This window comes from Eretmochelys imbricata, chromosome 8, assembly GCF_965152235.1.
Source record: "Eretmochelys imbricata isolate rEreImb1 chromosome 8, rEreImb1.hap1, whole genome shotgun sequence".
In the NCBI taxonomy this organism is placed as follows: domain Eukaryota; kingdom Metazoa; phylum Chordata; order Testudines; family Cheloniidae; genus Eretmochelys; species Eretmochelys imbricata.
The window spans coordinates 29,893,832-29,907,736 of NC_135579.1; the positions used below are offsets into that span (position 1 = coordinate 29,893,832).

Consider the following 13,905-nt stretch of genomic DNA (forward strand, 5'->3'; position numbering starts at 1 on the left):
TGAGCCCGGTCCGGGCCCCGCCCCGCCGGTCCGTCCCCTGGCTCCGTGCGCTGCGGGGCAGCCAGGCAGCGACCATGCTCGTCAGAGAGAAGACAAGTTAAAATGTAAAAAAAATTTTGGGGCACCGCTTTTTGGCGCCCCCAAATCTTGGCACCCTAGGTGATTGCCTAGTTTGCCTAACGGTTGCACCATCCCTGATCACGCTTGTACTCCTCAGTCCTCCAGCAGGACACCTTGTCACTCCCTGCTCCTTGCACACCCTCCACTAACTGATGGGAGGTCCTTTTTAAACCAGGTGTCCTGATTAGGCTGCCTGCCATAATTGATTCTAGTATGTTCTTAGTTGGCTCCAGGTGTCTTAATTAGCTTGCCTGTCTTAATTGGTTCTAGCAGGTTCCTGGTTGCTCTAGCGCAGCCCCTGCTCTGGTCACTCAGGGTACAGAAAATTGCTTATCCAGTAACCAGTATATCTGTCTTCTACTACTCTGCTGTACCCAACTGGCCTGGGTCTATCGCAAATGGTATACCATGCTATGTAAGTGCATTGGCAAGTGACAAAGTAAGCACTGGCAGTGACACTCAAACAGTGTTGTGAAAACAGGTGGGTTTATTAGTCAACTGGAACACAGCATAGGAAGTCCCTAGGTTAGCATAAGAAATGAAGGTTCAAGCATAGAACATTCTGGTTAGCCCAGAGCCCAGCCAAGCCGTAGTGAATCCCATTATCCAGGCTCTGCCTCTCTCAGTCTGATCTTGGTCACTCCCCAGGTGAGAACCCTGACTGCTTCCAGCAGCCAATTCTTATTTCCTCCAGCTCACACCTTCCCAACTCCATCTGGGTCATTGGTTGCTCAGTGTTACTGTCCTGCTGACTGGATTTGCCATGGTCTTCTCAGATTCTCCAAATAATATGCGGGGTTGGCCTTGGCCAGTCCTTTTCAATGATTCATTCAGACATAAGCTGCTAGGCGTCATTTACACCTATGTTTCTTTGCCTCACCCTGAGAACAAACAGTCCTTCTTCCACCCCCCCAATATAGGGGAAACTGAGGTGCATATAGGAGTCATAAAACTATTTCAGAAAATTCCTGTATATATAAACTAAAGCCCCTCGTACCGTGTTACAGTCTTGTAACATTAAAGATGGTTTGTAGAAAGATGTAAGTAGGACATTTGCTATGGAGAGGCACTTCAAAAAAAGAGTGTTCCAATGGGGTCTACAGTAAAAATACCAGATTGAGAAGCTAATAAAAAAAATCTATTATGTAGCTAAAAGTGCTGGAGTGTGCTACTGGAGCCAGTTTCACCATCACAGCTGCCAAACCCACCATGTCCTGGGACCCTGGATCTTCATCCTGATAATTACATCACCCCCACATTCACTGACTGAAACCCTACCATCCCTGGGATTATGGAGCGTCTCTCATATCTCTCTCGCCTCCCCACTCCAGCATATACCCTTTTCTTTCCCCACCTTATTTCTTCTCTTTCCTCTCTCTTTTTGTCCTTCTGCCTATAAGAGTCTGGATTAGCCAGCCAAGACTGCATATTTTGCAACAGTGGTGTAAGGCTATGACTAGAAAGAGGCAACTAAATGAAATGCCCTAAACAGCCTGAGGTTGGTACATGTTTCCAGTTCCAGGTCTCAGAGTGGCCAATAAGACCATGTGGTGTGCCTGTGTTTTTCCAGCCACGAGATTGCAAGTAAAAGTCAACACCAGAGACAGAAGCTGCATTTTCTATCTTGCTGTTCTCTTCGCTCCCTGTTTCGTATGCTTGGCTTTTTCTATTCGGAAATCGGATCAGACTAACAGCATCAACAGCTCCAGCCCACCTCTACTAACTTCTTTTCTTTTCCTCAAAAACACAGTTATTAGCATCTTTGATACCATTTTGGCTTATACAATTAAAGCTTTATATTAACATTTGTGATAACTGGGCCTATACATTTATCCTAACTGTAAGCTCAATTTTAAAAAGTAGGTAAAAGTTTACAAACAGTCACAATAACCAATAGTAACAAATGTTAATAAAAAGTATAACTCCCTCCCCCCCAAAATTAAATTAGTCCAAACAGAGGAGCCTACTAATATAACTCAAAAACTGTGTTAAAATCATGCTTAATAAACAACCAAAAATAAGTGAACCAAAATTAATATATCAAAAACTATGCCTAATTAATAAACAAAATAACACGAAATGGGTTGTTCCACCTGTGACATCCTGGCACCCCAATATTCACCATTGTCATGTAATTAGGCTGTGTATGTTTTACTGAAACATGTTGTGAGGTTGAAAACACCCACAAGCAGCCTTTCAGGTATAACAGTAAAAAGGCCAAACAATGTTAATGGCTTATTGAGGAAATGCACACCACAATAATGATAATAATAAGTAAATAAAAAGTTTTTGTGGTCTGTTCAAAAGTATCTGGCGGTACCGATTTGGCCCATGGTCCACCTATTGACTATCCCTTCCCTAGACTGATGTGGATGGACAGATATGTTTTAAGATTAGAAAATAATTCAATTTTCTTAGAAATCAAAAGATTCTCATTGCAAATGTCCCAAATGAAACACAAAATATCCATAAAATGGGGTAATGGACCCCTATATCTGTACTCAACGCAACACTAAGCTAACATCATTCAGTTCACTTGAACACTTGCACAATCTAATGTAGAAGAGGAGCTGTTTATTGCATGTACTTTAATTCAAATTACACTTCTCTTTCATATCTACAGATACAAAGACACTTGGTAATACCTAACCATCTACTATGCTATGACTGCTGCTCATTACACAGAGCTTAATAGTGTCAGTATTACCCTATGCTTCCCCTCTCTCTGTTTGTTATATCCACCTATTCTCTTGGAGTAGACTCAGTGTTTACATTATATGTGCACACTGTGCTTAGCACAATGGGGTCACTATCCCACGCACTGCTATAGGCTGGCTAAGCAACAGTTCTGAAGAAAAGGACCTGGGGATTACAGTGGACAAGAAGCTGGATATGAGTCAGCAGTGTGCCCTTGTTGCCTAGAACGCCAACGACATATTGGGCTGTATTAGTAGGAGCATTGCCAGCAGATTGAGGGAAGTGATTATCCCCTCTATTCGGCACTGGTGAAGCCACAACGGGAGTATTGTTTCCAGTTTTGGTCCCCCCACTACAGAAAGGAAGTGGACAAATTGGAGGGAGTCCAGCGGAGGGCAATGAAAATGATCAGGGAGCTGGGGCACATGACTTATGAGGAGAGGCTGAGGGAACTGGGCTTGTTTAGTCTGCAGAAGAGAAGAGTGAGGGGGGATTTGATAGCAGCCTTCTATTACCTGAAGGGGGATTCCAAAGAAAATGGAGCTCGGCTATTCTCAGTGGTGGCAGATGACAGAACAAGGGGCAATGGTCTCAAGTTGCAGTGGGGCAGGTCTAGGTTGAATATTAGGAAAAACTATTTCACTAGGAGGGTGGTGAAGCACTGGAATGGGTTACGTAGGGAGGTGGCAGACTCTCCATCCTTAGAGGTTTTTAAGGCCCGGCTTGACAAAGCCCTGGCTGCAATGATTTAGTTGGTGTTGGTCCTGTTTTGCCTGGGGACTGTAATAACTCATGTCCTCATGGCACAGAGGGAGACCTGTAATACACACTCACCAGAAGGTTACACTACCACAGTACTCATACTCCTAGAACATATGTTATGTATGTTACACAGTTTTACAATGAATTTTAGAGACTTTTGCCTCCCTTTCTGAGTCTAGAAAGCAGCCTTCTTTAGGGGCAGGAGACCAGGCACTGAACCCCTCCCTCACTGACAACTTGCTGGCTATAACCATGCTTGTTTCAAGATGGCCCTATCTTGCCTCTAACAGTAGCAATGGAGTGGAGTTTTTGTGATACTAGCATAAGGCAAAAAGAAAAGGAGGACTTGTGGCACCTTAGAGACTAAGGAATTTAGCTGAGCATAAGCTTTCGTGAGCTACAGCTCACTTCATCGGATGCATTCAGTGGCAAATGCAGTGGGGAGATTTATATACACAGAGAACAGGAAACAATGGGTGTTACCATACACACTGTAAGACATACACATCTCGCTGGGATGATTTAGTTGGGGATTGGTCCTGCTTTGAACAGGGGGTTGGACTAGATGGCCTCCTGAGGTCCCTTCCAACCCTGATATTCTATGAGAGTGATCAGGTAAGGTGAGCTATTACCAGCAGGAGTGTGGGGGGGAACCTTTTGTAGTGATAATCAAGGTGGGCCATTTCCAGCAGTTGACAAGAATGTCGCGGGGGGGGGAGGGGGGCGGGGGAGATAAACATAGAGAAATAGTTTTACTTTGTGTAATGACCCATCTACTCCCAGTCTTTATTCAAGCCTAAGTTAATCGTATCCAGTTCGCAAATTAATTCCAATTCAGCAGTCTCTGGTTGGAGTCTGTTTTTGAAGGTTTTTTTGTTGACCTGTAATTGAGTGACCAAAGGTCTGTAATTGAGTGACCAAAGAGATTGAAGTGTTCTCCAACTGGTTTTTGAATGTTTTCTTTAACAAAAAAACTTCAAAAACAGACTCCAATGAGAGATTGCTGAATTGGAATTAATTTACAAACTGGATACAATTAACTTAGGCTTGAATAAAGACTGGGAGTGGATGGGTCATTACACAAAGTAAAACTATTTCCCATGTTTATTGCGCCCCCTCCCCACCCCGCCCCGCTGTTCCTCTGACGTTCTTGTCAACTGCTGGAAATGGCCCACCTTGATTATCACAACAAAAGGTTCCCCCCCCTGCTCTCCTGCTGGTAATAGCTCACCTTACCCTGATCACTCTCCTTACAGTGTGTATGGTAACACCCATTGTTTCATGTTCTCGATGTATATAAATCTCCCCACTGCATTTTCCACTGAATGCATCCGATGAAGTGAGCTGTAGCTCACGAAAGCTTATACTCAAATACATTTGTTAGTCTCTAAAGTGCCACAAGTCCTCCTTTTCTTTTTACGGATACAGACTAACACGGCTGCCATTCTGAAACCTAGCATAAGGCAGTGCAGCACAGATGGCCTTTAGATAACGTGCAGCCATGGGAAGGTAGAATAAGAAATCTTTACATAACCATATTCCTTTGTTGTATGTTTAGAGAAAGCCAAGGGCCAAACTAATTTAAGGTAATTGTATTACCACAAACAAACAGATTTTACCCTTAAATGGCATTCATTAGAAACACAGGACAGGAATGCAAATGGCAAAAAGAAAATAAACCTGTTCATCAAGTTAATTTCTTCTGCCTAGCAAAAGTCATACCATTTTTTCACTTTCTTTACTCTGAAATTTGTGGTGGATCTGTTTAGCTCTGACCTATGCTCTGTAATATAATTACCTTTACTCTTTGAATGAAGCTGTGGGATGAAGAACAAAAACACAACTTCAGCTAACATCGTGATGCTGGTCCCTTTCAACTTCTCACTGATCTATTCTACTGTTTCCTTTGACTGATACACTTTAGCACATAGCCTGTAATTTACCCAAATTTTGCAGGGTAAGATTATGCATTGTTGTCATAGTAGGGTCTCCCAATTTAAGAATATAATCTGCACATCTGTCTTTGTTCAGAACTGCTACTGATGGATGGGAATTGTTTGTGTGTACTGTGGGGAGCATATATGTTCTTTGACTGTAACCTCTTTTTAGGTGCAGGGACCATCTTTCTATGTGTGCTACATAGAGCTGAGCCCACATCTGATGCTCAAATAAATAACAGCAGTAGTGCAAAGAACATAAGAATGTAACAACTTAAGAAAGGCCATACTGGGACAAATCAATGGTCCATCTAGCCCAGTATCCTGTCTTCCAATAGTGGCCAGTCCCAGATGCTTCAGAGGGAATCAGCAGAACAGGGCAATTATCAAGTGGTCCACCCCTTGTAGTCCAATCCCAGCTTCTGGCAGTCAGAGGTTTAGGGACACTCAGAGCATGGGGTTGCATCCCTGATCATCCTAGCTAATAGCCACTAATGGATCTATCCTCCATGAACTTACCCATTTCTTCTTTGAACCCAGTTATATTTTTGGCCTTCATAATCCCTTGGCAAAAAGTTCCACAGGTTGATTATGAAGTGTGTGAAGGAGTACTTCCACATGTTCGTTTCAGATCTACTATTAATTTCATCAGGTGATCCCTGATTCTTGTGAAGGGATGAATAAAACTTCCTTATTCACTTTCTCCACAACCTTCATGATTTTATAGACCTCAATCGTATCCCCACTTAGTCGTCTCTTTTCTAAACAACAATCCAGTCTTTTTAATCTCTCCTCACATTGAAGCCATTCCATATCTAATCATTTTAGTCCCCCTTCTCCAATTCTTATCTTTTTTTAGACAGGGTGACCAGAATTGTATGCAGTATTCAAGGTGTGCACGTATCATGGATTTAAATAGTGGCATTATGATATACTCTGTCTTATTACCACCTATCCCTTTCCTGATAGTTGGTAACATTCTGTTAGCTTTTTTGACTGCTGCTGCTGCACATTGAGCAGATGTTTTCAGAGAACTATCCAGGATGACAGCAAGATCTTTTTCTTTTGTGGTAGGGTAACAGCTAATTTAGACCCCATCATGTTGAATAGACTTCACAACAAACACCAAATAAAGCATCACTTACAAGTTCTTCACATCAGTAATTCCTCGAAAGGCCTTCCTTGGGATTCCTTGAATTTGGTTTTCACTTAGATCTCTAAACAAGGGAAGAGGAAAAACACATCATATTAACAAAGAGAACACATTTCCCTAAACTGCATTGAGATAACAGAATATAACCAGTTTGGCAACTCCAGACTTGTTCGACTTTGGCAAAGAAATCCCATTATTTCCTTTATAAAAAAAAAAGTGGTGGCATTTGTTAAAAATGGCTGTACAAGTAACAGAACTTCCACCACATCTCTAAATGTGTTTTTTTAGGGCTGTCATATCAATCAGTGCGTGTGAATCACTACCACGATATTTGCAGCACAAAAGTGCACCTCAGCTTTGTAATCTTTTAATTTTGGTGCAAGTGCAGCTTTTTCCCATTTCTCCTGTGACCTGATATTAATCTACCTGTTTAAAAAGCAAATACAATTGATACATTATCTTAACAACATTTTAAAATGCTGGGCTTTCCTATGATCAGATCATCAATTTAGGTTGACACTGATAGCTTAACTGGGGTCTGGATGAACAGAATCATAGAATCAAAAAATTTACTCAAATTAAATGCAAAATAAAACAAATACAAATTTGACTGGTTTTGCTCAGAAGGCATTGTCCTGCGTATCAATGAGAAAGATGACATTTGTAACCTGCAGTACAACACTTTAAGATGTGTTCTTCGCAGATCACTCTCAAATTTCTTTGCCCTTAAAGTGTTACAGAACTTTTGTAAGTTGGACTTTTAAGATTTGCATTAGAGGCGGCCCAGGCAGCAGCCCCAATATTTCAGGTTGCCCAACTTCTAATATAGGTTTGTCTACACATCTGCTGCGAGCATGTTTCATGGCCGGGGTCGACAGACTTGCTCAAGTGGCGCTTGTGTTAGCACACTAAAAATAGCCACGTGGACGCTCTGGTTCAGGCTGGAGCTTGGGTTCTGAAGCCTCCAGAAAGGGGTGAACTTCAGAGCCAAAGCTCCAGCCCAAGCCTGGACATCAAAACATCTGCATAGCTACTTTTAACATGCTAGCCTGAGCCCCGCTGGCATAAGTCTGTGGACCTGGGCTGTGATATTCACTCCCAGTAGCAGTGTAGACATACCTTATAAAACCCATATTCGTTTCCTTATTATTTTGCCAAACTATATCAGTTTGCGTTGAAACTATTAACGCTGGGTGCCTGACTAAGGCTGAAATTCTGAGGGATCTTTCAGTTAAAATTGTTCAACCACTTACAGGAACAAGATAGGGGAAAATAAGTGTTTTGCACATGATCAAAAATTCTTACAACTGTTTTGTTGAGACGGTCCAGAGCCTCTAGGCTTAGCAGCAACAAGCTGGAAATATGGAAGGGGTCCTCTAGTGTCAGAGATTTGGATGTCCAGAAAAATTCACCCAAATGTGGCTAAGCCATGAACCTCTGAAAACTACCATTCACACATTCTCAGGAGAGGTTTGTTAAGAGTCTGGCAGCTACATTCTCCGAAGGTTCGATCTGCCTGGAGCATGCTCCCTTCCCTCACAGCTATTATATGCAACTGGGACTGTGTATGCACCATCTCCAGACCATGACTGAAGTTGGCTCATCCTGGGAACATGGGGCTGAGCAAGACTTCCCTGTGAGATTGCTCCTCCTGGCAATGGGCGCTGGCATTGAGAGAAGGAGACTGTCTCTCTGGTACTCACAATGCTCCCCATGCTGGCACCCAATCAGCAAGGAGAAAGAGGCAACTTGAAACAAAATGGGGCAGGGTGGGGTGGGGGGAGAGATTAGGAGCAAGATGAATAGGAACAGGGGAGGCGAGGGGTGGGTGAGGAAAGGAATGGGAGGGAGGGGATGGGGAAAGGGCAGAAGCAAAGGGATTGGAAGAAGATAGGAGCAAAGGGAGAAGGAAACATGGCCAGGACAGCATAGAATCTGTAGTATCAGTTTGTGTGTTCGTTATGTTGTCTTAAAACATTCGTTATGATAAAAGGAATTTGCCCTGGCATGAGACCAGAAGTCTGGTTTTCAAATGATTATTAAAAAGGTAAGTGACAGCAAACACAAGGCATGCCACCAGATATCTTTTTCTTTTAATAAATTGTGTATTGCTGTGAGATCCCAATCCATTCTCCACCAAATTGACTTTATTGAACCTAGTCTTGGAATCAGAGCATTTCACAAAAGCCCATGCTGACGTTCCAGGTCAAGCCATGTCACAGAGGGCTTTCTTCTGTTTGCTGTCAGGCGGGGAGAGAGAGAGAGAGAACGAAAAGGGGGTGGGGGGCTATGTCCTTGACATCAGACTAATTCAATTTATACCAGTCATCTAGTCTACACCAAATTCTTGTAGTAGACAATTGTTCACTCAGACTCTCCCCATTGAAAACATGTTGTTGTATACAAGAGACTCTTTTTCAAGCTAGATCCAAATTCCTTCCCAATTTGTTTGCCACTGATCTATGAAGCAACCCTTCCTCCCCCTCTCCTTTCTTCTGCTGCTTGCCAATGACAAAAAATCAGTTGTTTGAGGATGGTCCTTCATCCAAGACAAACAAATCTGCAACCACTATAGACAGAAGAACAAAGCAAAGGATTTCACAACACCTCCCCTAGAACAATTGGCTTTGGTGTGTGAAAGACACATGAGAGAGCTATTGATGCTGGTAAAAGAGTGGCAAAGTGTGATTAAGATGTGGAAAAAGAAATAAGGGTTGAAAGCAAGAGAAGGACACAGACCAAAATAAAAAGGGCTTGGAGTAGTGAAATTATGAAACCAAAATCAAATACATCCAAAAAAAAAAACCTTAATTCATACTTTAATGTTTTGTTCAAGATTTTTATTATGCATTGCCCCAAATCACCTTCAAACACAAAATCCTGGTTTCAAGCAATTCTTCTAACAACATTACGGACTAACCAGGCTAATTTATGCTATTACCTTCTCCTTTCTCCCCATGCCTAAGCCTTTTTCTTCAGACAAGTAAAAACAGGAGACTGTAGGAAATTCATCCATTTTCTATGACAATCTGCTTGTAAATTGTATTAATTTTATTTTCCATTGAGGCTCTCCTCTGGCTAACAATACTGCCTCTATAAATCTCTAGGATTGTGTATTGATTTCATAAATACCTCCAGTGATCTGACAAACTGACAGCTTTAATGGTGTTAGTGATGCAGCATAGAGAAAAAGTTCAGTGCTGCATGCTTCATTTTATGTAACTGCCCTTTCACAATTACAAGCTTGCCTTTTTGAGATAGTTACTAATAGTGTGTTTATCTCTGCTTGATAGCAATATGCCAAATTATTGTTAAGCACCTTTCATAAGCAAGTAAACCACCACCAGATCCATCCAAAACACTTTACAAAATCTCTCTATAATGTATAGACGCTGAGTTCTAGCCAATTGGTGTCACAGTTTATTTCGTTTCATTTTTGTCAGTCTCCACTGCTGTTTTGTTCCATAGTGAAGGAAGCATCAAAAGCTCTCCTGTGAATATTAACCCAAAACAAAAACTAGCAAACAAAAAAAATGAATAATTATTTGTTAGCAGAAACTATGGAAAAATAGATAAAATAAACAATCACAAAATAAAAGATTGATTAGAATTTTGGAATAAAAATAACAAATACATTTTTGATCATAATGCAGTCCTGAATCCTTACACAGTAGTTTTTATCCACCTATCTCAAAGAGTGTAACAGACGGTATGAACCAGAGTCTCTAATTTATAATTTATCACCAAGGAAATTAAGTGGAATGAATTTAATCTTTAGACAAACAAAAACAAAAAACAACCCACACAGTGTAGACAACAGATACGGCCCATCAAATGTCACTCAGTTTGACGGTTTGTGAACTCTAAGATGTGCTATTAAGCCTCTGAAAGCCAGCTATTAAACATCGTATCCTCAATGGGCCATCTCAGAGAGAAAGCAGCAAGACCAAAACCTTAGTGTTTCTGCAGGTAACAGGAAAAAACTAGTTAGGAGAATGAGGTGCTTCCCATAGATCAAGGGAGGAGCGTCTGGACATGAATTCTGTCCTGTACAGGGGTCTTTGATATCCAGGTTGTTTAGGAGACAAGGTTCTGGACTGCATGAGATAGGAATTCAGAGGGGACAAGAACACAGCGAGGACTTGTTCTTGGGACACGTAAGATTGTTTTTGGCCTTGTGTACACAATGCAGGAGTGCACACCAGTGGGCTGTGAATTCTAAATGTGCACCAAGGTGTCATGCACTAACTGGCCTATGCAGACCCTGCTGGTGCATACAAAATATTCCTGAGTGTGCACTGATGTAGTCCTGTTCAAACAGTATATTAACACACACTAGGGAACTTTTAATGCATACCAGCATGGTCTACATGAACCAGCTAGTGCATGACACACTGGTGTGCACAAGAATTTACCTCCTCCTGACAAGCACTCCCACACTGAGTAAACAAGACCTTGGTCTGTAACTGAACTATTTGGGTTAGATTATGAGATGTATACATTTAGATGTGTTAAGCAAATTGTTTCTTTTTGTTTTACTCCACCTTCTCTGTTTTTAATAGATCTTGGTTTATTAGGAGATATACTATTGCATGTGAAAGTTTCACCAGTCAATCCTCAAGGACAGTGGTTCTCAACCAAGGGTATGCGTACCCCTGGGAGTACACAGAGGTCTTCCAGGAGGTACATCAACTCATCTAGATATTTGCCTAGTTTTACAACAGGCTATGTAAAAAACACGAACAAAGTCAGTATAAACTACAGGCAATGACATGTTTATACTGCTATATATACTATACATGGAAATGTGAGTACAATATTTATATTCCAATTGATTTATAATTATATGATAAAAATGAGAAAGTAAGCAATTTTTCTGTAATAGTGTGCTGACGCTTTTGTATTTCTATGTCTGATTTTGTAAGCAACTGAGTTGAGGTGAAACTTGGGGGTACACAAGACAAATCAGACTCCTGCAAGGGGTCTGGAAAGGTTGAAAGCTACTGCTCAAGGAAACAAACTCTGCAACTTTGAAGGAAAATTGAGGAAGAGTAAAGAGTTACTGGAGCCAAATCTCTCCCTACCACTCAACTTTAATCTTGTCATCAGGGCATGGGCAAAGCCATCTTTTCTCAGCAAAGGGTGTTGCTAAATGCTGAGTCAGATGTGCAAGGGGAGAAACCATGAAACCAAGGAAGCGACAAAGTTTGACACTAGGGTTAGGTAACTAACAGCTTATACCAACATTAAATTCTAGCAACACGCCCTTGAGGAACTCAGGTATTCTCCTCATTTCGCAGATGGGAAAATGGAGGCACAATATAAAGCAACTTGGCTAAGGTGCACAATGACTCAGAGGCACAGCAGCTACCTGACCAAATCCAGAAGTCTAGACTAGACTCAACACTTGGCATGTGTCAATAAGTTTTTATTTTTTATTTTACTCATAATTTATTAAAATGCTCTTGTCAAGGTTCCTCCCCCACTCTGAACTCTAGGGTACAGATGTGGGAACCTGCATGAAAACCTCCTAAGCTTACTTTTACCAGCTTAGGTTAAAACTTCCCCAAGGTACAAATCAATTTTATCCTTTGTCCTTGGAATATCCACTACCACCACCAAACTCTAACTGGGTTTACTGGGAAACGTAGTTTGGACACGTCTTTCCCCCTAAAATCCTCCCACCCTTGCACCCCACTTCCTGGGAAAGGTTTGGTAAAACTCCTCACCAATTTGCATAGGTGACCACAGACCCAAACCCTTGGATCAGAGAACAATGAAAAAGCATTCAGTTTTCTTACAAGAAGACTTTTAATAGAAACAAAAGTAAATAGAAGTAAAGAAATCACCTCTGTAAAATCAGGAAGGTAGATACCTTACAGGGTAATTAGATTCAAAACATAGAGAACCCCTCTAGGCAAAACCTTAAGTTACAAAAAAGACACACAGACAGAAATAGTCATTCTATTCAGCACAATTCTTTTCTCAGCCATTTAAAGAAATCATAATCTAACACATACCTAGCTAGATTACTTACTAAAGTTCTAAGACTCCATTCCTGGGCTATGCCCGGCAAAAGCAGCCTACCGACAGACACAGACCCTTTGTTTCTCTCCCTCCTCCCAGCTTTTGAAAGTATCTTGTCTCCTCATTGGTCATTTTGGTCAGGTGCCAGCGAGGTTACCTTTAGCTTCTTAGCCCTTTACAGGTGAGAGGATTTTTCCTCTGGCCAGGAGAGATTTTAAAGGGGTTTACCCTTCCCTTTATATTTATGACAGCTTTTGACACAGATTTACTCTATTTGCAAGCATAATGCTTCACCCAGCTTGAAATAGGAAATGCAAGCACTTTAATAAAAGGGTTGGGGAAAACAAAAACAAAAAAACCCACTAGCATCACTAAGTGGCTCTATAGTCTTGACTAAAGTGCTGTTTTCTAGGTTCCTGCTTTAACACTTCCTGGTGCATCCAAAGTGAGATTTCAAGTGTCTTCCACAGCAACAGACATCAGGTCTATTTTTTTTTTAATTTACTTGCCAACAATGGAAGAATAAAATAAATCAGTTAATTGAAACACTGGCTCTACACAAACTCACATGACAAGATTCTCAATTGAAGATCTAAAAAAAAATCTAACCAGATGCTTAAAAAGTATCATTTCCGTTACAATGTCATTGTAAAACAGATGCATGCTGATGAAAATCACATACATTGACATGCGTGGGTTTTCCCTCTCCATTTTGTTATTTTAATTCTTTGCATGCCGAAGATCCACCTGCCAACCTTTTCTTGTATGTACAGACCCTAACATTAAAAAGACTCATTTTCAATAGAGAACTGACTGAGAAGAAATTGGATTGATAAATATTTATTTAATGCGGCTCTTTCATGATTCCTCTTTCTAAGCTGGAATGAAGGACACCACAGAATACAGTAATATTTAATAAAGCATTTGATTTGCTTCTTCTGCCTAGAAGAAGAAGTTTAGATATGCACACATGCTAAGTGTATGTCTACACTACAGTTAGACACCCACGGCTGATCCTTGCTAGCTGACTCCTGCTCTTGGGGCTTGGGCTGCGGGGCTGTTTAATGGCTGGGTAGTCTTGCAGGTTTATGTTGCAATCTGGGACCCTCACACCTCACAGGGTCCTAGAGCTCAGCCTCCAGCCACAGCCTGAATGTCTACACTGCAGTTAAACAGCCCTGCAACCTGAGACCCACGAGCCCAAGTCAG

At 41.4% G+C, this 13,905-nt stretch overlaps 1 protein-coding gene across 1 annotated transcript in view; it reads right to left on the reverse strand.

Moving 5' to 3' along the window:
- The window catches only part of SLIT3 (slit guidance ligand 3), a 796,928-nt gene that overhangs the window by 352,177 nt on the left and 430,846 nt on the right, over window positions 1-13,905 (reverse strand). Inside the window, exon 5 of the mRNA XM_077823869.1 lies at window positions 6,662-6,733. Coding sequence (XP_077679995.1) covers window positions 6,662-6,733 — 72 coding nt within the window. The remainder of the gene's footprint in view (window positions 1-6,661; window positions 6,734-13,905) is intronic.